Here is a 25,746-nt window from a genome sequence, read left to right on the forward strand (position 1 = left end):
AAACTGCAAAGTCCCAGGGAAATTGCAGCTGTCCCCTGGCACTGAGCATCAGGGATCTGTAAGGATGCACCAGCACCAGATTCCCAGCTGCTGATGCTTTAACCACCCCTTTCACCACTCAGTTTTGGAGAATATCTCCCAGCTGGGACAGAAATTCCTTTCCTAACCTACTCTCACAGAACCACAGGATCTCAGGAGGTGGGAGGGACCTGCAAGGCTCACCCAGCTCCTGGTAGGAGCAGGTTTTCTGCTTTGCTGCTGCTCACTTTGCTCTGCTGGGATCTGTCACCCCCTTCCCTACACTTGGATTTGAAAGCTGCTCGTTCACTTGATGTGTCTGAATACTGGGAATTCTAATCCATTGCTTTCCCCACTTGGTCTCAATGCAAATAAATGACTATTGTGAACATTTAAATTCTTCCTCCCCTGACAGGAATAATGTAAGTTGATCATGACAGTGTTTAATCTGTAATAATGACGTTCCCACAAAGCGACTGGCACTGCCATTATCTTGGAATCTTTCTGCATGGAGTCTAATTAAGGAGAACTGTGTCAGGCTCTTGTCAGAAACTGAGAGTTTATTACCTAATGAAGACTTTTAGGGGCCCAGTGATAAGTAACTGCAAGAGGCAGCACAGAAGTCAGAAGTCAAGGTGGTGAGACATTCCTCGCTTAGTGATTCATTTAATTCGATTAATTTAAGAACCTGCAGGAAGAGCCTGAACCTCCTCCATCTAGAGTGGGACTAGAGGAATTTGGATTTAATAATAAAGACCTTTTGAGCAGCAAACACAGCCCGTGCTGATGAGCCCAAAGATCTAAAAAACATTCTTCAAGGACGGTCTCTAAGGGAACTGCCACGCGTTGTGAAATGTAGGGAAAAAACTCAAACAACGTAAAACTTCACATAAAATCAGAACAGTTGCACTAACAAGCCATAAAAATAAAAAAAGACAAGGGAAGAGCAGCTGAAGAGGAGGAAATGACACTGGGCACTGGGATAAGAGATGGTGGCGAGTCCCAAATCTTTCTTTGCCGTGGCAGCACAGAGCTGTGACACAACAAAGCCACGTCACAGTGACTTGGCAAGGACTACATTAAACTTTTGGATTAAAAGCCCCCACCCCAGAAGTCTTAAATTTGCTTGCACAGCAGTTTTTAAATATGCTGTGACAGTGATTAAAGAGATTAAAGCTGGATGAATCACTGGGACTGTAAAGGCCAGGAAAATGGAGCTGGGCTGGGAATTACAGAGAGAGCCTTAAGAGCAAGAAGCCCCACAGAAGACTGATCATGATCAGCTACTTCAGTGAATTAATTCAGTGACAATCTTAATGATAAATTTTAATCCTCTTTACTATTTTTAGGTTTCAGTTGTTTTGCTGAAGATTGATTGTCAAGCTAGTTACTACAAAAATAGATTTACTTGCACCAAAATATTGTATTAACGTTGCACGTTCCTTTTTTAGTCCTGCTATGGGGATCTAAGTATTTTAAGTATATATATATAAGCTATACAAACATTTGTTTGTATAAAAAAGTACTTTTACTACATAGCAAAAGTATTTTAGTATATATAGTATTATTCTAACTATATATATGAGCTATACAAACATTTAAGGAAACACAAAATTTACAATACATTTGGTTAATTAATTAAATCATGTTAGATATTGTGAACAACTTTCCTTCCATACTTTATATTTTTCCTAACAGCCTTTACTGTTTGCATTTGGACAGAAAGGAGAATGCAATTAAAATACAAACAACTGCTTCCTAATGAAAACGCTGCACACAAACATGCCAATTAAAATTAATACAAGAAAAAAAAAAATGTCTTTACTGCCCTGTTTTCCTTTAAAACCGGGATTTTTAACAGAAGCATTGTTATTTTCCTGGCAGATAATGGCGGTTCTGTGGTGATCAAACCTGGTTTTAAATGGTCTAATTTCCACTTTGCCAAAGGTTTCACACTCAGCTCGTTGTGCAGTGACCTCAGAGGAGGCTCTGCCACCCCACCACGGCCACAAACACTTCCACAATTCTCCAGCTGACAACTCCCAGCTTCACACTCCCAGCTTTTATTCGCAGCCCAGCAAAGAAAAATATCCTCTCTCAGCCCCTAACGAGTTGCTCAGGTTTGATAAGCTATTTTCATTCCCACTGAAGGAGTTGTGGAGAGAAAAGCTCTTTGTTTCAGGCAAAAGCTGGATTTTTACTACGGTCAGTGCTGGGTCCAGATTCCTCTCAATTCTCTGGGTGCACACATACTTTAAATGAAAAAAGCTATTCAGGAAAATTATGCTAATGGATTAGAGTATGCTCAGATCTCTATGCAGATTGCCTTTTAAAACTTCCAGTGCATGTTAAAAGCAGAAAATGTTTGGTTTAAATGAAATGAAAAGCCAATTTAAATTAAAAAGCAGCTAAATATTTAAAAAGCTGCATATCTAGCTTTTAGAGGACATGAGTTCACTTATGGAAAAGACCTGACCAGCCCCACAATGCTGTTCAGATGGTTTATCTCCTCATTTTTTTTTTTAATTTAGGCAGATTATCTATTTTGTTAGGTTCATACCTGCTTCATCTTCTATCAAACTAATTACAGCTCCTCAAACATTTACAAACTACTTGACCACTTTTGAGTTTTGAGCTATCAAATTGTACTTGAGTCATCAGGCTTTGGTAAGGTACAAACCTGGGTTTCCCAAAGTCATGGCTTGCCTTTGATTGCTGAGGTAAAATGAAACACGAGTGAAAAATGACTGTGACACCTGGCACTGCTGCAGATTTCTGTGCCTTGGAACAAAACAAATGCACACCCACAATTCCACTTTGAAGCCTCTCCTGCTCATAAATACACAATAATCATTCTTTTGCTATGTATTTCCATTTCTCCAGCTACCATGTCCCAATTTATGGTGTCTAATGTGTTAATCACAGCCCAGCACTCTGATTTTAGATCGTGTTTTAGCCCAGGAGAAGTGGAGATGAAGGAGAAGGTCCTTCCTCCCTCCTCTGCCCAAGTCAGCTCTCATTCCAGACTCCTGTAAATCCATTCCTCCTTCCTGGAGCAGGTTTTCAGCAGGACACTAGAGAGGATGACAAAATGAACACTTCTCATGTAAACAAACCACTAAAATACAAAATTCCAGGCTGAAAACACACTGCTGGATTATGGCTGTTATTCCAAAAGAGAAATGCACCAACTAAATAAATAATTCATTCCAAGGTCTCTTCTTAAAATGAGACAGCAAGAGTTTTTGGAGGAATTTTCAACTGTCTTATGTGACATAAATTGAAAATAAGTGGGCACCCACTGCTAATGAGAACACAGATCTTTTTCTAGCACTGCAAGTGTTAGTCAGGCAGCAACTTCTGCATTTACAGCTGCCAAATTCCTCTCCCATCAGGTGAGGCAGGGGAACCTGGACAGAGGAGTGGATAACAATTCCTCTCCACACAAATCCCCCAGTGAATGATCCTGTGAAATCACAAAGCAGTTGCATGCTCTCCCTAAATAAGCCATACATCTTCTTTAATCAGCTGTCCTGGGAGTCTATGGGAGAAGTTAATCAGGTCTGTGCTGCACTTATGACATCAGAACACTTGACAGATTTGATTAAATAAAACAATATTTTGCATTAGAAATTCTATTCTGATTATTTTTAAGCTCTCCAAAGAACAGAGCCTAGCAGACCTGTTTTCTCTTCCACAAAAGAATAAAATAAAAGTGCCAGGGTCAGACACCTTTCCTTCATGTAAGAGGTGCTAAGCAAGGCATTCATTTTTCTGCAGAAGAAAAATTGTATCACAAAGAAGTGAACAGAGTATATGAAGAGATGATTTCTTTTTTTTAGTACCAAAATATGTTATTAGACAACAAATAGCTTCTCCTCTAATGTATTTAATGAAATAAAGATATTAATGCATTACGCTTCGGGCATTTTTGAAATGAACACAATTATCATCAGGAAATTGATGATGTATGTGAGCAGAGAGTTGCAATATGTCAAGTAGTCTTTTTCCTTCTGGCAAAAGAAACCCATCTCCAAGGATTAATCCAGGAGGAAGAGCTAAATGGATAAACTTTACTATATTAAATAGACTCACTTTTTCCACTCTGGCTGGAGGAGGAAATCAACTAAGAGAAAGTTAAAAAATAAATGCCCGAGGGAAAAGTAAGAGTGGGGTATGGTAATTTTTACTGTAATTCTTTTGGCTTAATATTCAGTTGATATTTTTTTTTCCCCCCTCTTATGGAATTTAGCCTTCAAATAAGATGATTCAGATGCACCCAACACTTATTCATCAGTAATAAACACTGTCTTTTGGGTAAGCTGGAACTCTATGGATCCTGCATTCTATTTTATTTTATTTTTAAATTTACATGGCCACCTGACCTCTGGGAACTGTGGTGTGGAGCTCCACAGGTCTCAAGATGCTTCGTGTCTCTTATGACAGATGGCCAAGCAAGACATCCAACAGATGGCAACCCACCAAAGAGATGCCAGGTCTTCCCAATGGCAGTCCAGGGGTCATGCTCCACTGTTTATTAATTATATTTTAGTCTCTTAATAGAAATTAAGCCTAGTTTAATAGGGTAGTTGATTTTATTCTGGTTTTTTTTTGGAACACAGCATGTGCAACTACTCCCCGTGCAATCCAAGCTCCTGCCCCAAAACCTCTGGACTGGCAGCAAATCTCATGGTGGAGCAGGGGTCTCAAAAGTGCTATAAAAAGTTCATGAAATAGGCAGGAGAGAAAGCTGATAAATACCCTGACTGGGGGAAAGGCTTCGGTGTGAGCTCACACTTTAATAAAGGCAGAGAATTCTCTCCAGGGAAAACCTCAGGAAGGCTCCAGCCACAGGAAAAGCTCCAAGTGGAGCTCACACCTTCCTCAACACCCAGGCCAGGTGGGTGGGAGGCACAAATCTGTGGGAACCCAAGTTCATTAGCTGCAGTACTCACAGCACCACTCATTAAAATCCTCACACCTTTCCCCATCAGTGTTCCTGTGCAAGGCATCCCCATATCCCCATTTCCACATCCCCATCCCACAGCATCCCCATCCCTCCTGCACACACAAACAACAGCCACATCCTTCTGGCCCCAAAAGGCTTTGCTGAGCTCCCCATTCCTCACAAATTCCCTTCCCACCCCTTTCCCTCGCCTCATCTTTCCCTTGCCCGTGCTCATCCTTGCACAGAGCTCTCCCTGCTCCCTCATCCACCACATTCCTGTCTCATCCCATTTCTTCCCCTTCCACTCTTCTCCCAGCCTTTCAGAGATACCCCATTAGGCACCACGGGCTGGTCCCTCTGTGGCTTTCTGCCCTTGTAAAACAGTGTTTAAAAAACCACATCTTCTATACAAACAATATTTTAAAAATCACATGGCCTGCTCTTCTAACAACTCAATCCTGAAATGAACTCTTGCTCTAAAATTACAGCATTGTCTGCTTAAATCCATTAATGATGCACAACAAAGTGATACTGTATTAATCCTTAAATAATCCCTCATTTCTCTAAAAGAGTAACAGGTTACAAAATGGATTGAGGAAATTGCAGCCAAACCTAATGGGTTTAAACCAGATTTTTTTGCCAAATACCTGAGGAAAAAAAAGTTTCTGTTTCAGAACCTAGCTAAGGTTTAGATTCAGTTCTGAAGGCGCAGGTTGAGGTGAGGATGGCACAGGGAGCAGGAGGGAATCTCATCCTTTCTCCTTTCTCCAGTGCTGTCCCAGCTCTGGCAGACATTCCAGGACCAGCACACACTGTGGTGATACAGGAGATTCACTCTGGTGATGTTTGAGCATCCAGGGATGCTCCCACAGCACCTGGAGGGATGGAGCCCCAGTAGCAGGAGGCCTCCAAAAGCCCTTTGGGAGGTGAAATCCCTCTCTGCTCTCACAGCACAACCTTAAGAGCCATAACTTAGCTCCACATGCAAGTGCACACAAGAAAATGCCCTGAGCCTTCCCAGCCTGTGGATTTTCCACTCAAATCCCTCCCAGTTTGGGTACATGGCTCACCACTAAGTAAAAGCACATTGCAAGTATGGGAACTTATCTTCAGTATCTTGTAATGTTCCCAGGACCATCACACCATGGAAATGATGATTTCTCACCTCACCTAAGGAGTGGGAAGTCTGTACTCTTCTAGAGACACAGAGTTCAGGATACTATACAAGCATAACATTTACAGGTTAAAAAAATCTACTTAGGCTTACCATTCTGAAACTGCAGAAAAAACTCACCAGAATTTATAAACCTGTGATAACTAACATGCTTGTTTTTCAGTTAAAGGGACACAAAACCCCTCTGAAACTACCCAATGTATTGAAACAAAACAAAAATCCCACTGCTCAAAGCACTTGGCACCTACAAAACAATCACGAATGATCTGGCAAAGCCAAGGTTTGTAATTCACCTGCAGCTCTGTCCCCTGGCAGTGGAACACTCATCACGGGAGCAGGAGGTCTCACATTCAGCTGCTGCTGCTGGCTCTGTGCTGGCCTGTCTGCACAAAACAGAGGAGCAGGATCCTCCTCCCCTCTTGTCCTTCCCCCAGACCATGACCACAACCTGTCCCCTCACCTGTCCTGTGCTCCTCTTGCACCTTCCTGACTCCCCAACCCCATTGCTCCCTTCTCCCTTTCGTTCCCCAAACAATCCCAGATGTGCTGGAGCATTAACCCTGCCCTTGGATCCTGAGTTGCAGCTGGAGGGCAGGGCAAGGACAGGGCTGGCAGCACCAGGATCAGGGCTACCTGATGATGCCATCCAGGTGCTGGGAATCCCTTCCCATTCCCCAGGGGGCCTGGCCTGGATTAAGGGGTGTCTCCAGGGAGGTGCTGACCCCATGGCTCTGGGGAGCAGAGCCCCATCCCTGCCCAGCCCCAGCAGCCAAAATTTGCTGTTTCCTTGATGACAGAATCATGGAGCGGTTTGGGATGGAAGAGACCTTAAAGCTCATTTCATTCCTGCCATGGGCAGGGACACCTTCCACTATCCCAGGCTGCTCCAAGCCCCATCCAACCCAGCCTTGGACACTTCCAGGGATCCAGGGGCAGCCTCAGCTTCCCTGGACAACCTCAGATTACAACATTTCCTCTAACAACTTCTTGGGGAAGCAGAGAGAGAGAAGCACAAGCCACGATCTCCAAGCACTGATGAAGCAAACAGACATGCACATCATCACACTGATTATAAAAGGCTCATTATTGCTTCTGGGGCAGCAGAAAGAACCACCTGCCCTTCAGCCAGCTGCCACATCTCCTCTAAAGCCAATAAGGCAAAAGTGTCCTGAATTTGGTGATGCTCAAATTAAAACAGAGATGCTCATCTGTTGCAGCCAGCACACACACACACAAATAAATCTGCATATAGATTTCCTTCCTAATGCCTTCAGCTTGCAATCAGTTTTCAATACACACGTGGCCACTACAAGGCATAAAGCAAATTTTCACTGGTCTGTCACAGTGTACTGTAGCCAGCACACCTAGAGATAAATACTCTGGATTGCTCTTTAAATGCCACCTACCCTGATAAAGAGCAATTACACACCTGCTCAAACTGATGAGCTGCCCCTAAGCCACGACAGGGAATAAGGGAGAATCAAGTCTTCAGACTGAGAAGCAAAAAATAATTTCAACTTTCTCCTGACAGTTCAAGAAGTGATTCTGGACACCTGCCTCAATTGCTGCAATATTGTGAAGAACTAGGTAATGTCTGTAAAGAATAAAATTATTGTCATTTAACATTTTTTTATATTTCCCTTCTGTTAGAGCCCTACTTCCACTACGTATTGGGAGCAGCTACTGCTAAAACCGAGCAGACAATTTTGTTACAGAGCTATTATGCAAATAATCTGCCCTGTATTCTAACTAGAAGCAATGCTGTGCTAGTCTGGGCAAGACATGAGGCACTGTGGAGTTTTCTTTTTAATTTTTTTTTTTCTCTGTGTGCTGGAGCAACATCATTTACAGTGGCAATGATGAAAGATATCTTCCAATCTAAAAATCAGGTTATTAGTCAAGAGTATAAACACATAACCACCTTTTATGAGCCGGTGTCTGCCTTTCATTTATCTACTTAAATATTTACATCCTTTTAACATATTTTTAATTGCAAGTCATTGCAGTGATATTAAGAGTACTTCGGTGAGAGGAATATATAAAGACCTACTTGGATCATCCTCCCTTAGCAAGTTTGTACCTGTGTTTACAGATTTATACCACAGACATTGTCTCCTATCTGAAATTACTTATCTGTAGCACTGGAGTGAGATCAAAGATCCCAAGCAACATCAGCCACCTGCACCAAGCCCCAGACAATGTAATAACCTTATAACATCTAATCAGTGTATTTCATGCCCAGCATTTCAGTGCTATTCTCTGGGTACCTGGCTGGTGTTGGAAGAAAAGATCTTACCTAAGAACAAATGCAATCTCAGGCAATATTTAAAGATTAGATTATCCTTCATTGCAAATAGCTCATTTGTTTACTATCACATTGCTTTATTCCTGCTCTGCCTCCTTCTACCAAGAAAATGCTGAATATTCAGTTTAGATTCCCAGCAGCTTTTTATTTTAGTCTAAAAACATTTACCTAACACATTCTTAACAAGCAAAGTGAAGAAAATTCAGCCATCTGTCTCTGCATTACAATAACAGTTATGGAAGAGTAGATTATTCTATACAGCAAGAAATTTAATGCCACGAATTCTTATACTTTAAGCACTGTGTGCTCCAGTCAGTTTTGTATACAAGAATGTGGAGCACTGGCATACACAGAAGCAATGATTTATAAGCAAACACAAGAGAAAATATTTTAAAGATATTAAATGCATTCAAAATTCCAATCGTGCTATATGTCCATGCTTCAAACTGAAGAAAAAAAAAAAAAAAAATCTCTGCTATAATTTTCTTTCTCCAGCACTTCACTAGTTCTACATTATCATTAAAAACGCTTAAAAATGACTTGCTGGAAACAAACACGACATAGAGATAGATGTGAATCCTTACCTGGGAAACCCCCTTGTACCATTGCTGTACCAGCATGTACTCAGGAAATCTGCATTCCTGACAAACATTCAGGGCTGTAAGCAGCTCAAATCCTCATCACACACAGGCTCAGGGCTTGTCTTTCTTCTGACGACCTTGGGCCTATTTTCCTGAGATTTTTCTCTCCTTAAGGGCAAACCGTCTGTCTGTTTCTATTACGAGATGCCATCAATTATATTAATTTCGGGCTGCCCACAAGCTCCCAGTTACATCTGCCAGCAGAGCAGAGCTGCCTATGGAAGCATGCAGGGAGCAGCAGATCCCTGGATTCCCACATCTGACCCACGGATGCTCCCAGCTGCTGTTTGTGCTCTGCCAGCATCCGAATGACATCTCCATCCCCAAACACGAGTCACCCCCAGCGTGCCTGTGTGCCTGGCAGCTGCAGGTACCTTCCTGCCTAATGACCCACTGCATGGCAAAGGAGCAGTTAATAATCTTATTTATCTGAGCATCCTTTTTTTTTTCCCTGCGAGCTACAGGGGTTAAAAATTAATTTCTCTCCCACAAACGGCTTCATTAAATCCCTTATTCTCCCGACGCTGCAAATCTTGCAGTTTCCCCAGCACTGAGATGTGCTCGTGGCTTAGGGTTTGCTTGTTTTGTTTTGGGGTTTTTTTTTTAATGTCAGAAGACAAAACCAATCTGTCATTATAGGCATGAAAAGGCTCAAACTTCATCATAACTTGTGTTTTGTTGAAACACCATAACAAGCAATATTAGTTTCACTGCAATGAATGCTGAGCTGAAACACTGAAAAGACTCAAAATCCTTCATTTAGTAATTAAAAAAAAAGCAAAGATAAAAATCTCTCTCTGAATTTATAACCATACTTAGTTATTTTGGGAAGTCCTACTAATTCTCTCTTCCAAAAGCTACATTTAAAACAACTCAAAATACTCGGTTATTTCGTTAATATCATTAATTTGTTCATTTTTAAAGTTCATTGTCCTTCCTTTAGAATATGTCTCACAGCACACACACAGCCATCTGTTCAGTGCATTATGTCAAGCACACAGTAAAAAAAAAACACAAGAAGTCCCAGCTGCAATTTTACTATTACTTCATCAAAAATGTAATTTCCTCTCGCAATACTTCATCAGATGATAACTGTGCGTGTGATTCACAAAGGCAGTGAAGGAACCAGCCCAACAACAAAACCCCAGACGAACCCACAAGCTCAAAGTGCAGTGACTCCACCTCCCTCACCCATCCCAGGGTGGCACAGCAGCTCTGGATCTGATGTTAGGGCTGGTTACAAACCCCATGAATTCGAGCTAATTATGGGTCAGAACAAGAATGGGAAAAGAAGATTAGCAGCACAGAGTCACATTAAATAGAGATTAACACAGAGCTGAGAAATGAAAGTCTCTGCTCTATTTGTCTAATCCTGGCTCTTGCCTGATCTAAGGAAATCCACCGTATTAAACACACTTGGTACTATATTTAAGAACATTATATCTTGCAATTACTACTTTTGCAATATTTTATTTTCATAAAGCCTTTTTCCAAGCTACATCTTCCCCTCTGAGCATCATCTCTGTTTGCTGTTGATTGCAGTGACATCTATTGGAGAGGCAGTGTTTGGCTGCAGGAGCTGCCTCCACTGAAGATCAACATTTTCAGGTGATCCCCCCCCCAAAATGAAAAGTTAGCATTCCTTTTCTTTTGTTTCAGCACAACTTTGCATAAACCAGACTCCAAACAGTGAGATACCCAGAAATTATGAGTGGGTTGGTTTTTATTTAGTCATTTGTTAGTAATCCTGGCATTTTCCCAAAATGCTGATCATCACGTTGCCATCCTCACCCACAGCAGTGCAGACACTTCCAGAGATCCTGATTCTGCCCATCCCATGAACCTGACCATACCTTCCTCAAAGTCTGAAATGAACTCCATTCCTTTTTTTTTCCATCTTTCATTTTTAATAAATAGAAAATTTTTATTTTATACTTGATAAAATATAATGATCACAGACATCAGTGGCATCTGGAGGCTGCTAAAAACCTCAGAGGTGTTGGAAGAGCTGCCCAATGCCAATCCAACCCTCCTGCACCACAGATTTATCACAGAACCATGGAATGGTTTGGGTTGGAAGGGACCTTAAAGCTCATCCAGCCTGGCTTTGGACACTTCCAGAAATGGGGAATCCACAACTTCTCCATGCCAGGGCCTCCCCACCCTCTGAGTCAAGAATGCAAAGACAAGATACCAGAGAAGTTTTAAAATCTCTTGCTTTAGCAAGAGAAACCACTGAGAAACCACTGTTCCTCAAAAAAGCATCTCAGGAAGATAAATCATTATGCTTTCTTACAGCTTCATTGATTTCTACATTATCTAGAGACAAAATAAGAGGAAGGGGGCATTATTATCCCCTTATTAGATACAGTTAAATATCCTTGCAGACAGGAAGTCTGAGCACAGCAGTAGCTTAGTCCATTACCCAAGCCACCTTCCACAAATTTTTTATTACCATCTATTTTTATTATTTTAGACTGATTTGAAACCAACCAGATCGATCTCAGTCAACTAACTGACAAAAGATTCCACTAAAAAGATAACAGCAATTGAAACTAAGGACTTCAAGTTCTTTCAACAGTTGTCCTTTCACTTTTTCTAGAATGGTTTTTCAGTTCTCTCCCATCTAGTTTATGTTTGCTGCAACTCGGTCACAAAAGCACATCCAAATTGTACAGCCAGGAATTCCCCCAAGGAAAACTTCATGAAACATTCCATTGCAAAACTGCTCTGCCCATCCATTTCCTCTGCTTCTTTTTTACTACCCACCCCTCATTATGGCAATGAGCCACCACGGGGTGCACACAAATCCATTAGAAGGTTCTTGGAGCACACCTCCAGCCATCCCCACTCCAGGAAAACACACCAGTGCCTACCAGTGCCTGCAGCACAGCTGCTCACAAGCACAATCAGCTCCTTTGTGTGCTCTCCACTCCTTTTACTTGTTTTGATTTAAAAAAAAAAAAAAAAAAGGCAAAAAAAAAAAAAATCCCATTCACAACTCGGTGTTTTTCAGATTTGGGAAGTCCAAAACTCTGCCACAGGTAAGGGTGGGAAGGGAAGACTCCAAACCTGCTCCAAAGCTGTGCTGTAATGTTTCAGGTGTGGAGGATGAAGCGTTTTGAAAGCTGCTTTGGCAGCAGGATGGACACGCTGCAAGTTGTGCAAAGTTTCCATGCATAAACTGAAAGCCTGGAAAGAGCAGCAGCCTCAAAGCAAAGGGAAAACAAAACCCACACACAGGGTGAGAGCTGAGTACAGATAAAGATTTGGCAGCATCACTAGAAGAAGAATTAAAACAAGAGGAAATACAACTTTCAACTTGCCTTCAAAGTCCAGGAAAAGCCATCTAAGAACTTAGGAAACGATGTTGGAAGTAAAACTAGAGAGTCTTGGGTGCAAGAGTCACATTAAAAAAAACAAAGAAACAAACAACAAAACACCTGGAACTTTAAACTTCTTAAGCAACAGAAACATGAAGGACATGCCTGGAGTTTCTCTAAACCAAAAACTACCTCACAGTTCTGTTCCCAACAAGGATTTGCCCTCTTTGGATCAAAAGCAACCTTTGGACAGAAAAGGGAGACCATACACAAGAAATGACTGCTTGTTCCAACAGGTCACAATCAGAGCTACAGTTTCAGCAGTGGGAAAGCAGAAATAAAAGGAAGCATTGCCAAAAGGCAAGCGGGTTTAGATTTTAGGGGAAATTAAATCAACACCAAAAGGTTATTCAGCCACTTTAAGGGGAAAACAGACAAAACATAGAGACTGAGGCAACATGGATGGGACAGAAAAGGAAAAAAATTCTCAAATATGGCAGGAAGACTAACAATGCTCTGTTTTTTCAGTCTGGGGAATGATAGAGGATGTGGAGACAAAAGATGGGAGGGAGGGCTGAAAGAAGTGATAAGCAAGGACAAAAAAATGTCAAGCGGAGCAAATAAATTATTTCTGGAGTTTGAAAGAAATTGATGAGCAGGTCCCTGACACTGCAGCTGTGTTAATAAGAATGCTAAAAAATAAAGTAAAATCCATCAAGAACAAAACAAGAGGACAGTTTAACAGCTGTCCCACCTCAAAATGCCCTCTAAGGCTTTCCATGCTATGACAGAGATTGAGAACTACAGGAAGCAAATAAAGGAGAGTTTATGATGTGAATTTACCTGGGCTGACACCACATCTTCCTTTTGGATACCTTCTCTTCTAAACAAGGAAGACAATAAATCCAGCTCACCTGTTGATATATTTTTTGTTAAGGTTCCAAACCCAGCAGGAGTAGCTGGGTAAGTGGGTAAGGAACAGAGCAATATGAGCATAAAAATGGGCAGTTAAGAAAGACAAGTTCCTGTCTGGGTTGGCATTTCTGGAAAAGGTGCTCAAGAGCCAGGACAGAAGTTATGAGCATCAAGTAGTTCACAGAAAGAATAATGTGCTGGAATTTGCAGAGAAAACTTTGTTTTTCAAGTGATCACAGAACAGGGACTCTGTAAAAGCCCATTCCACAGCTGCCAAGATGCTTAATGTCATTAAGGACAGTTGGATCATTTCTAACTTGCTTTTTACTGCAAGGGCTGAGGCACAAACTTAGTTTAAGCTTAACTGGCCTGTTCTTATTTTTAAAGGAACAGAATGAGGTGGGGAAGAATACATCTCTGTTCCCCAAGATTCATGGAAAAGATGGCTACAGCAAAACATTCAACTTCAGTCAGTAAAAAGGGAAGACAGGAGATTCCCCTGAACAGACCTGTGTGCTGCTGCCAAGGCTGGTAGGATTGATGAATTTAATATCAGCAGCAGCTTTACTTTTTCAGCTTCCAGCCTCAGCCAGCAATATCATTAGGGATGGCAGGAGAGCTAAAAAATGGCCAAGCCCATGAATAAAGAATTACTTCTGTGCAAAGTATTAACTTAGGCCCAGCAAGCACTTGGATTGAGGCATATCCTAATTAGATAACTCAGGTGTCAGCCTACTTATCACACCTATCCTTGGACTGGGAATTAGAACTGCAATAACGAGTTGGAATGAGTTTGTTACAATTGGAGCTTTATGGAGTCGGTTTGAGAGCTCAAGATGATGAGAAAAATCACTGTAGCAAAAAAAATACAAACTAAACCTCAACAAAAGCCCACACAGAATTACAGAATGTTACAGGGATGGATGGGACATTAAAGATCATCTCATTCCACCTCCTGCCACGGGCAGGAGCACTTTCCACTAGACCAGGCTGGTCAAGGCCTCATCTCACCTTATGCTGATTTGGTACAAAAGAGCATAAAGATATAAAAAAATAAAAGGCAACTGATTTTGGAAAGTAATTTAGGACTCCTAATTGCAAGCTCAGTATTCCTAAATATTTTACTGCAAGGTAAGCTATGGATACTAATATTCCATTTAAGCAAAGTTGTAATTAACCAAAGTTGTGATTCAAAAGCAGCTGGAATCTAAATCATGCAGGCTCTCCATTTGCACTGCTTCCTGCTCCTTAGGTCCCTGCTCTTCCACAGAGTGAGCATCACCACAAACCACTGCCAAACCCTAAATGGGACAATTGCAGAACCTTCCCCATGCAGAGTGCTCCAAAACCAGGGGATCCTTTCTTCAGCAGAGCACCAAAACAACAAATCAGCAGATTTTTCCTTTTAGAGGAACCCATCTTGCTGGGACAGCATTGCCTGGGATCAACTGCAGGTTTTCTGGATTTTTGCCCCAGTGGTCCTCAACCTACAACTGCTCTACTGCCACTGAAATCAGAGCAGTAAAACAAAACATCTCCAGTCACTGCTGACATCTCTGCCCAAGCAACTCCTCCAGACACAGCTTAGATGTTCTGGGACTGAAAATAAACTCAGCCCTTCCTGCATCTCCTCAGGAGAGCTGAGCTCTGGGAGCCTGGCCGGGGAGAAGCATCTTAGTTACAAACCAGGCTGAGGACTGATGCTGCAGCCACACTGAGCACCACTTCTCACAAGCAATGAAAGGCATGAAGGCTTACCAGCACCTGATTGTGTCCCACAAATGTGATCTGATGCAATGATTGGAGCACTACTCACCCTCTGCATAAGCATCCTCATCCTCCTCTTCATCCACAACAACCTCCTCTGCGTGATGACTTTCGAGTGCTCTGTAAGGAGGTGGCAGCTTCATGGGAGGTGGAGCCCCATATTTTCTCTGATGGTTTCAAAGACAAAGAGTTACATGTTTTGTAACCTCAGAGCACATGAAAAAAAAATTCCCATTGTCTGTTGCACCGAATGTGCACAGACACAGCACTTAATTACAATGCTAAATTCTGCAGCAAAGGCTTTTTGTGCAAGAAAGCAGAGCAAGAAGTGACACTGAACATCAAGAAAAATAAACTAAACCACGATTGTGCATGCACATTTACTTGTTGATAAAATACTTGTGTATTCTCATAAACATCTAAGTGTGAAAATTAATCAAGGGTTAAAAACAAACATTAAATTATACTCTGTTTCTTATATGCCTCCATAACAAAACTGTCTGGTGCTGATAAACATCAATTTTTAAAAAACATAAAATAAGAACTCAATCCTCTTAGTCCATACATGAATATTTAAACATCACAGTCCATCCATATTTTGGCGTAGATTTAATAAAGATTTTGAATGATATCTCCCAATAAAATTCTATTACCTCACATAAATACAGGCAGCTCCTATAATGATGCATATAGCGGCGCATGGCAGGAATACAGAGCAGGCTCTGAGCTGGAGGAGGCACTGGCACAAGCAGCAGCTTTGGTTTTACAGCTCCAGGGAACTGGGTCCTGCCTTGGTTTGCACAACAACTCCACTAAACCACGCTCAGCTGCATCCCCTGCAAGCCCACTGCTAATAGCAGGATGCACTTTAGAGAGGGAACACCAGGGAGGAGATGCCATTAGAGCACCCAGAATTCCTGTAATTAATTCCTTCTGTGGCTGGGAAATATGACACAACACCCAAACACATCAAGCCCGGGATAATGTTTGGTTTGATTTTTTTTTTTATTTTTTTCACTGTGCGCAATGAAAGCTGAACCTGTGTATTGATTTTTAAATTCTTGGAGTTGGATTTTTATAGAGTGGTGCAAGTAGTGAGCTGCAATATGTGGAAAATTTTGAGAGGCAAAGATATCTGTCATCTCATCCATTTAAATGTAACAGGAAAGCACTGCACTGAACACAGAACACAACAATAAATGGAATTAATTCAATCCACCAGTAGCAAAGGTGTGTAGTGAGAGCACTTGGAAGCACATCAGCTGTTTTCCAAAAGGGTGTAATGCACTTCATGGTGCCTCCCACTTTTTTCTTGAAGCCAGCTCAGAGACAACTGTGCAAAATCCAGATGATCCAGGAGGAAAGGGAGGACTTGGGTTTTACTTTGCTGAACAGGTAAAGATGGAAAATCTGCAGCCTCACTCTCAGCTGCCTATGACAAATGAGTCACTTTATTATCTCTGTAATTTAGTCATAACTTACAGTCTAAATGTTGACCCTTTGGCTTTTTAAGACCTTAAACATTTGTTAGAAAGTCTGTGTGAAATTACACGAGGCAACCAGGCTTACCCAGCAGTTTTCTATGGCTCTGAGGGACAAATATCTCTTATCTCTCCTGTCCCACTGAAAAGCCAGATGAGAAAATTGTGCCTGGCTACTCCATTACACCACGTTTTTGTATCAACACAGAAGAAAACGCACAGTTTACACAGCCCATCAGCAAAATAATGTCGACATCTGGTTTGTCCACTGTTGTTTTAAGTGGTTTTATACGAATTAAAGCACTCATTTTGAAGCAAACAGATCAATAGAGGAGGATAAACGCCAACAAATCAAGAGAAAAACCTCCAGTATTTGAAAAGATACAGGAAAAGGCAGATTTTCCAGCAGGATGTGGCCGCTTTCAAACCAAAGTCTTTTGTGACTGTCTGAAGACTGGACTAGAAATATCACTGGTTCCCCATAGGGATGTGGACTAATAATCCACTATTAGCAACTCTTTCCAACTCCGAGGCAGCCCCACAGAAGTGCAGTACGACTGCTTTGTGAGCCCATGTTCAAAGCCAAAAAGGAGCTATGTATTTATGCACTGGAGCTCTTCTATATTCCACCCACCAGTTTACAGCAGCAATAGATGAAAAAGGTCTGAAAAAGATTAGGCTCCCTCTTTAACCCTGGAACGGCGCAGAACGCGACGCACCGGAGTGCTGCAGATTAAAGGCAGCACGTTGCCAGAGGATGAGAGCTTTTGAGATTAGAAATATAGATAAAAAAAAAAAAAAAAGAAGAACCACAAGAAAAGGGGATTGTAAGTGCTTCATTGGAAGTATTATCCTCTGGCATGAAAGCATGTCTTCAACACCTTTTCTGATAACTGAGCCTCGCTGCTCCCGTCCCCGACAGGATCTGAAAGAAGTCTTACAAAAACTTTTGGAGGTAAAAGGGTCTTCTCAAGTACCCAGCAAACACCAGAGTGCTGAGTAGGATCAAATGGAAACTTCATCCTATTTGTAGCTAAACTGCACCAGGCAAAACTTAGTGTCTGCATTAATTCTGTCTCTGCTCCTGCTGCTCTCACACCCTCAAAGCAGCTGAACTACTCTCCTCAGTCAGGGCAAATCCCACAGGAAAACACCGAGGCCATGAGAGTGATACAGCTGAAAATGAAAAATTAACATTTTTCAGTTGTCCCCTTATTAACACAAACTTCTTGTTTCCTACCAAACAGGGTTTTTCTCTTTTAGAGCTGCTGTGAAGTTATTTGGAAGTCACTGTGCAGTAACTGCCTCACAATTAGCTGAGCAGCCACAGATCCCTCGGTCATTTCCTCAATTTACACAGCTGAGGGAAATGCAGGAGACTCTGTGGATTTCATCATCCCATAACCTGATTTCACTGAATTTCAGGCAGCCTCACATGGAGGGTATTATTTGTGTACATGTTGCCATTTCTCTGTTTCTGCTGAACAAAGGGAATCAATTTTCCTCCACATGGAGCAAACCAGGTATTTCAGACAGATGACAGTGAGGAGCTGTGCTAAGTACAGGGTTTCAGCACCCAGCAGACACCCACAGAATAAGTGTCAGAATATTTGGCAGGAATTTGGCAAAAAGTCATAGAATCAAAGATATTTCAACAAAACACTTCAAATTTAATTTCAGACTTCGGAGGAAGCTTATCATAGAGTTAGAATACATGCTATTATACCACTTGATTTAGTAAAACCCGGGTACAGCACTGAATGGAATAAATACCTTATCAGTCTTATTTCCTTTGTCTGCATCCTGATCTTTACTGACTCTGATTCCCTTAGGCTGGGCAGGAGAAACCACCTGAAAACCAAAGTACCACATTAGACAGAGCATTATAGCTGCAAAACAAACATCCAAAATCAGTTCCTGACAACAACAAAGCCCCCCAGTGCACTCTGCATTTTGCCCCATGTAGAAGGGCACTGCAGTGAAGTCAACAAATCACATTCTTTCACTGGATTTACTGAATTACATTCTTACATCAAAAGTTTGGAGTTCCTGTGGGCATTCTAGGCAGGTAGAATTGTATGCCTGCTCTTACTAAGGCTTTAAAAAGTTTCTTGCCCTGGCCTCAAAGATGAGGAGATGCCTGAAATCTCTTGGAAATTAACTTGCTCCCAGGTAACTGTTTCAGGTCCCTCAGAAATGTTTCACAAGGAGCTGCTGGTGTGAATCTGACTAATTTTAATTACAGCTTTGCTCCTCTGAGATAAACAGAGTTTATTTCTTGATTGTGTAACACGGACAAATCAAAATGCATAGAGCCAGGCTCTTACTACACAGGTGAGAGAGCTGAATTAACACCTAGTCAACAGATTTACATCTACTCCATGTAAATCAGACAAATGAGGTTTCCAATCAGGCAGAGAAGTAATCAATCAATCAGTCTGTAACTGACGGAGAGGATCCATCCTTGGACATAAAAACTGACAGGACTGGCTGAAAGGAATTTAGCCAGCTTTAAAATAAGATGCATGTTATGCATTTACTAAGTTTTGGAATAAAAATAGAAATAAACTTACTTTTGGTACATTAGCCAAGCCCTGGACTACAAACACCACAGGATTTCCTGCATTCTTGATGGCTTCTACAGCTTCCTCGTGGGTGGCATTCTGAAGGTCTACCCCAGAAACCTGACAAACAGTGTTTATTTTTATTAGGTACAGAGTCATTACAAGGCATCACACACACTTGCAGGAGATTAGTGTATCTGAGGAAGGCATCAAAAACAGTCAAGAGTAATTATTTGTAAAGTATGTTTCGGTGATGGTTTAAAGAAAAGTGTATTACTGGGTATTCATAATTAAAAGATGGCCATATGTTGCCCAAAACAATTCTCCTAGATAAAAACATAAGGAATAAGATATTCAGAGTGTTACATAATGTTAGATCCAACACTTTCAGCTTTTACCTGTTTGCAAACTACACCTGAACAGCACTATCAGCTTGGCACCCCAGATTCTGAAGTATTAATTTGGAGAAAATGAGTAACAAAAAATCAACCAGAGGCGAGAGGAGGGAACGACATTTTCCCCCACAGCACCAGCCAGAATCAGGGATTTATCCCAAACAGTGGTTATCACTTAACTACTCTAAATCCACACACACAAAATAACAGCCCATAATTCAGTATGAACAGTCTGTGTCCTTGTATATATTAAATTTATGCTTATAGATATGCTAAAACTTATTCCTCATTTGTATGAGAGGAGGACACTGCTGTTTTTTTCACTTCCCCCTCAGACACCAGGACACATCTTTTCTTAAATACAGAGGAGAATGTTAAAAGACCTCCATAGCCAGACCTTAAAAAAAAGAAACACCACCGAGGTTTCCTTTGGTTTTCAAAACACAGTGCTGTCAATACTTCATGAAGTGGTGGCAGTATTTTGTTCCTCTCTTCACCCAAAGCCGTTTGAGTCAATTTTTATTTCTTAGACTAAAAAGGAAGGTTTATCTCCATTTACCTCAAGTATTTTATCTCCAGTTTTTAAAGCCCTTGTTCTTCCTGCTGGGCTGTCTTCCAAAACTTGTTTGATAAAGATCCCTTTAAGTTCTTCTCCATTCTTCAGGCGCTTTATGACAGTTTGTCCACCAACAATGCTGATTCCAAGAGACACGTGAGGGTCTCTGAAGATCTCAACACTGAAAAAATATATGTGATAATTTCAAGAACTTCAAACAGTTGTTTTTTTTTTTTTTTTTAACTACAAATGCAAAGCCTTGAATAAATGTAAGCTCCTGGTCTTTCAGGAAGATTTAACAGAGCAAAGAGATAAAGTCAGAAGCCTGAGAATGCTCTCAGCAGAGTTGAGTTTTCACCCTGAGCAGATCTCACCCCACAAAAAGAGCAAAATTCTGCTGCCAACCCATGCCCACTGGGCAGAGGCTTTCATTTCAGAGAAATTCAGATCTTCAAGTAAACACTTATCCTCTTTCAGCCTGAACAAAGTGCCTGGGAATGGGAAGCCCTGCAAGTGGCATGTTAGACAAATAATGAAGAATTTCATACAACTTTCTGAACGCTGACTTCAGTGCATATTCATCAGCTCAAGCAGGAACATATTTAACTTGGGACCATAAAAACAATTCACCTAAAAATGTTAACAATACAACAAGGATGTGGCTAAAAAGTTGGCTTGGCAATTTGGAATCCTGCTGTGGGGGTTTAGCAATGGAACCTGTGGAAAGGGAGACAGCACAGCACTATGTGCATTGTTCACACCTAATAGTTATTAAATGAGCAAGAACTTGTAGGTCATCCACAACCTCAACCAGCCAAGCTTTCCCAAGTCAGCTGTATAAACAGAAGGCAGAACTCTGCTGAACATCTGTTAAAAATTCCCTGTCTTCAGGAAAAGTCCAAGGTACACAGGTACCCTAAAGTTATTGGCAGAGGAGGAGAGAAAAAAAAAAAAACCACCCAAAAAGAACTAATGTGGCTCACAGAAAAAAAACCAAAACAACTTAAGGTAAATGGGAAGGAATAATATGAACATACGTCCGTGGTGGTCCCCAGTGGCTGAAGTTTGGAGTTTCTTCTCCTTCTCCTTCTTCTCTCTCGGGTAATTCACTAATTTGGGGCAGAGGGGAAGGGAAGAATAAAAAATAAAAGAGGCATCACCCATGCCAGGTCACAATTCCTCACATATTTTGTATCTGGCAGTGAGACAGCAACACCTTCTCACACTGCCCAGTTTAAAGCAAATGTACAGAGTCAACAGACCAGACAGGAATTTTTGTATTTAGGTTTAAATGTACTTAAGGAATGCTCCAGAAATAAACATGATGGGCAGACCAAATTTATAAGCTGCTCTGTGATACACAAATCTACACTGCATTTACTCATTCTAAATGACTATTTAAGCAATTAACATTTACTTTCTGATAAATATGCTGTGATGCTTGGAGAGGGATATAAACATGCCAAAAGCAGTAAGCAGATCATGATCCAAGTGGGAGAACAGATCCTGTGTGTTCCATTAAACCCTACAGAACAATCCCCTCACCTTATTGTTGAGCTGCTTTCCCTCTGAGAGAAGATTTCAGATGAAATTAGGGAAGTATAGAGGATTGGAATCAAAGGCCCCAAAAGCTCCACTGACCCCAAACTGGTGGGGAAAGACTGGGTCAGATAAGGCAAATATCCAGAGCCAGTGCCAGCTCAAGGTTCCTCAGCACCACTGGCAGAACTAAAGTTTCCTGCAGATCCCCTGGCTGACCTGCTCTTCCCAAAAAGAAGAACAAAGGGAAGGGAAAACCAGGAGAGCTCTTTAAGGAGCTGTGAGTAAAGGCTGCATCCCTCTGCTCCAGCCACATCCCTCACTGTGGAGTGGTGGCAGAGCCATTTGCACATTTCTGTCCCAGTGCTCAGGGGAGGAAACTTGGGAAGTTTTAAGGTTTTAAGCCAAACTCCATCTCCTGTAAAAGCTACAGACCTGGCCCTCTATGTCTGAGCACTCCACACAACCTTTAATCATGATTCAGCTTTGTAAAGCAAGAGGAGAGATGAGACCATTAAATGAATGTCTTTCAAAACCTGAAATCTTCCTCCATACCTGCCTGATGCTGTTCTAGGCTGAGCTAAGGTGGTTACTCTCTCAGATTCCTGCTTCTTGGGAAAAACATAATTCTCCTCCTTTAGTGCTTCCTTTTCAGTTGCTTCTGAATCAACAGCAAGCTCAGGTCCTTCAGAGTCACTCTGAACCTTTGTCCCTGAAGAAAAAAAAGGGGAGAGATGTGAACTTTGGCTTCCTCTGTCCAGGCACCCACCAATTATTTCACCCTTGGAATTAAACCCTTTATCCCACCAGGCTCCAAATGTGTTCAAGGCCAGGTTGGACAGGGCTTGGAGCTCCTTCTTCCCAGACAGGGAGTGCCACTTCAGGCAGCTTGATAAATTTATTTCTCTGATGAATCTGCCAAATCCTAAGCATCCATCTGTGGCCATCTGACAAGGAGAAACTTTGGTCTTGAGCACAAATCACAAACCCAAGATATGGGGCAATTATCCACCACACAGACCACTTGCAAATTTCTGGTTGTGCTAAAGCCACCCCCAGAGCCTGTGACTTTATTTCTGTATTTATTTGTCACTTTATTTCTGTATTTATTTGTTACTGGCCAGATTTGGAGGAGGAAGCAAGATTATAAAGCTGAAACCCATTTAATGCCAGACTGTCTTGAGATTGCAGAACTCTTGATTTGATTATTTTTTCATGTGAAAGTATTTATGTTTTGGTAAAAAATTTAGATTTGTAAATACAAAATTATGAGATAAAGAGAACGTTCTTACAAACCTAAATCCATCTCAGTTTTCACTTCTGCCTGGGTAGTTTCAGTATCAAATATGTCTTTTTGGTAGCTGCTGTGTGCTGTGGTTCCAGAAAAGTGTGACCTTATAGAAGCATTCTCTTCACACTTCACAGAGGAGAAAAGAAGTAATTAAAGTTAGAAAGCAATGGTATTAACTTACACAGGGGTATTTGACAGGAACATTAATTTTTGCAGCAAACACACACGTTTCCTCAGCTACATTCATATTTATTCAGGTAACTATGAAATACTAACTGCTCATTTAAATACTAACTGCTCATTTATTCACTGCATTAAGGAGAGGCATGAGAAATGTTATATGCAATTGAAATATAAAGCAACCGTATCTTTCTCCTCACCTCTAATTCAGACTAAAATTTCTTTACTCTTGCTCATTTGTTTTTTATAAGTAACAAATATATAAATTTAATATTGTGCACTCTGGTATAAAACTGTCGGTAGAAACTTCATTTTATCTGTTTATACACATCCTGCTTAAGGGGACAAGCCAAACAAAACCTCAAATTCTCTGTGGCTGTGATACAAAATCCTCTTCCACTCCATTTTTATTCCACATAAAAGCACACACACCTCAGGACCTGGTTCATGGGAGGCTGATAATATCACTTTTTTGTTTAGTAAGAGGATGAACAAAGAATCAGAAGGAAAAAATAATTCTCAGTACTTGAGAAAGATGTATAAATAAGAGTTTTGCAATTCACCCGAACCTGTCTCCTTCTACTCCTTTATCCACCACTATCCTTGCACAATTCCTTCCACAATATCACTTTTTCCTCAATGACACAATCTGGATGAAGGAACTGATTTGGGTTTAAAAAATGAGGAAAAGAGGGAGTTTGTCTCACTGAAGGCTATCAAACCCACGAAGTGACATTCTGCTGTTACTGGCCTGCCCCATATCAACACAGCTTCCAAAAGGAACCAAACCAAAGCCACAAGTTTTTGGGTAAAAGGACAAATTCAGAATGCCTGTAAATACACCAACCACATATTTCACTCTAGCAGGTAACTATACTGACAATAAGTTACCTAAAAAAACCTTCCAAAATGTACAAAAGGATAGACTGGCGTCTGTTAGAGGTGCACAAGTAAATAAATGAGTTAAATTCTAGTAATTAAAACACTAGACAGAGTCCTGAGGGTTAAGTTTTGGAGTCTGCCCTGAGGGATCTGTGCTCAGCACAGCATTTCTTACCATTTCATCTTTACTGAATGGATATTCCAGGGACTCTTTGGGACTTAGGCTAGCACTGGATCTTAAATCCTGTATTTCAGCAGTCTCCAGTTGCTCTGCCCATTGCTCTGTGTCCAGGTTCCTGTCTGAGGGTGCCTTCTCTCCACCTGAGGCATCACCACATTTCAGGAATTCTGAGTCCTCCTCATACTCCTCATCCACCAACATCTCCCGTTCCTCCTCCATGTCCTCTGCTCCGGGTTTCAGAAATTCACACATTTCCCAGGACTCCTTCCCACACTCATCATCCTTCTGAGACAGCTGGAATGACCTTCCCAAGTCCAAACGGGGCTCATCAACGAGTTCTTCTTTATAAGGCACCTCATCTCTGAAACCCTGCAAAGATCATTAAAGGAATAGAGATTTTACACCGAGTTTCCTCCCCACTCTTCTAAAGCTATGCTTTATTTCTTGCCCACGTTAAAAGTACATCCTGATTTTTGAAGTGAACATCTTCTACCTTTTTGCATTTTGTAAAAGAAAATAAACTCTCTGACTTATGATTTTAACACTGAAAGTAGACAGTGCAATTATTTTTTTTTTCAATGTAAAGATATTTAAGTTGCACAGCTTAGATACTGTGGCAGCCATTTGGAAAAACCAATCTGGACTGAAGTTAGGGAATGAAATTATTAATTAATACTAAAACAACCACAGGAAAAAGTACATATAAATCTAGTTAAAGTATATCTGTGCTTCAGACATATCTGCTGCTGCTTTATGAATGCATGAACATTTCTTAAAATGCTATCAGCTAAATAAAAAGCTTAAGAGTTTGCTTATGCAACAGTGTTAGCAACCTAAAACCCCCCCAGAAAACCCAAATGAAAGCCATATTTGCTTGTCCCTACCTTGGATATTCCATCCAACTTTAACCTGGGGCAGAGGGGAAATGGATGACCCACATACTCCCCCCCAAAAAAAAAGATATAAATGACTGTTCATTACTTTCCTGTTTTAATGAGACCAGCGCTCACCTTTCTACTGAACTCAAACCACAGAGCAACAAACCAAAAAAACAAACAACAAAACCGAGGGAAAAGGAATTAAAACCCACTCTGAAATTCAGATCTCACTCCACAGTTCTTTTCCTGGGATTTGCCACGTGCTTCCCCAACATTCACCAGCTCCTGTTCCTCCCAAATGCAATGGGGTGCTATTCATTGGCTCACAGGGAGTCTGCTCAGGCAGCTGGGATTTTATGCCCTGCACTTATCCCAAAATTTTTCCACACACTGAGAGCTTTCCCCCTCTTTTCTCCAGGCCACCAAATCTCTGTGTTTCCAAGAGCCCCCAAATCCAACCTCAACACCCCGAGCCCCTGCGAAATCAGTGCACAGATTCAGAGCTCCTTCCTCAAAATGTTTTTGTTTCTGCTTCCTGCCCCTTCCCAGACTCCCCACGGCACTGCACCATTTCTGACCTTCGGTGTCAGGATCCTGTTTTGTTACATTTGTACAAATACAGAAGGAAAGCCCCCAGACACTGCCAAGATGTTTGTATAATTCAAGTGAGAGGCAGGAGAGAAAACAAGACAGAGGCAGGAGCATAAG

The 25,746-nt window shown here is 41.3% G+C and overlaps 1 protein-coding gene across 1 annotated transcript in view; it reads right to left on the reverse strand.

Annotated features, from left to right (window-relative positions):
- The window catches only part of PATJ (PATJ crumbs cell polarity complex component), a 137,997-nt gene that overhangs the window by 61,902 nt on the left and 50,349 nt on the right, over positions 1–25,746 (reverse strand). Inside the window, exons 20-27 of the mRNA XM_088169636.1 lie at positions 24,155–24,529; positions 22,923–23,043; positions 22,182–22,338; positions 21,125–21,196; positions 20,091–20,268; positions 19,146–19,256; positions 18,346–18,423; positions 15,141–15,258 (exon numbers count right to left, since the gene is read on the reverse strand). Of these exons, the coding sequence (XP_088025762.1) occupies positions 15,141–15,258; positions 18,346–18,423; positions 19,146–19,256; positions 20,091–20,268; positions 21,125–21,196; positions 22,182–22,338; positions 22,923–23,043; positions 24,155–24,529 (1,210 nt within the window). The remainder of the gene's footprint in view (positions 1–15,140; positions 15,259–18,345; positions 18,424–19,145; positions 19,257–20,090; positions 20,269–21,124; positions 21,197–22,181; positions 22,339–22,922; positions 23,044–24,154; positions 24,530–25,746) is intronic.

Source organism: Sturnus vulgaris, chromosome 9 (assembly GCF_052056855.1).
Source record: "Sturnus vulgaris isolate bStuVul1 chromosome 9, bStuVul1.hap1, whole genome shotgun sequence".
Lineage (NCBI taxonomy): Eukaryota > Metazoa > Chordata > Aves > Passeriformes > Sturnidae > Sturnus > Sturnus vulgaris.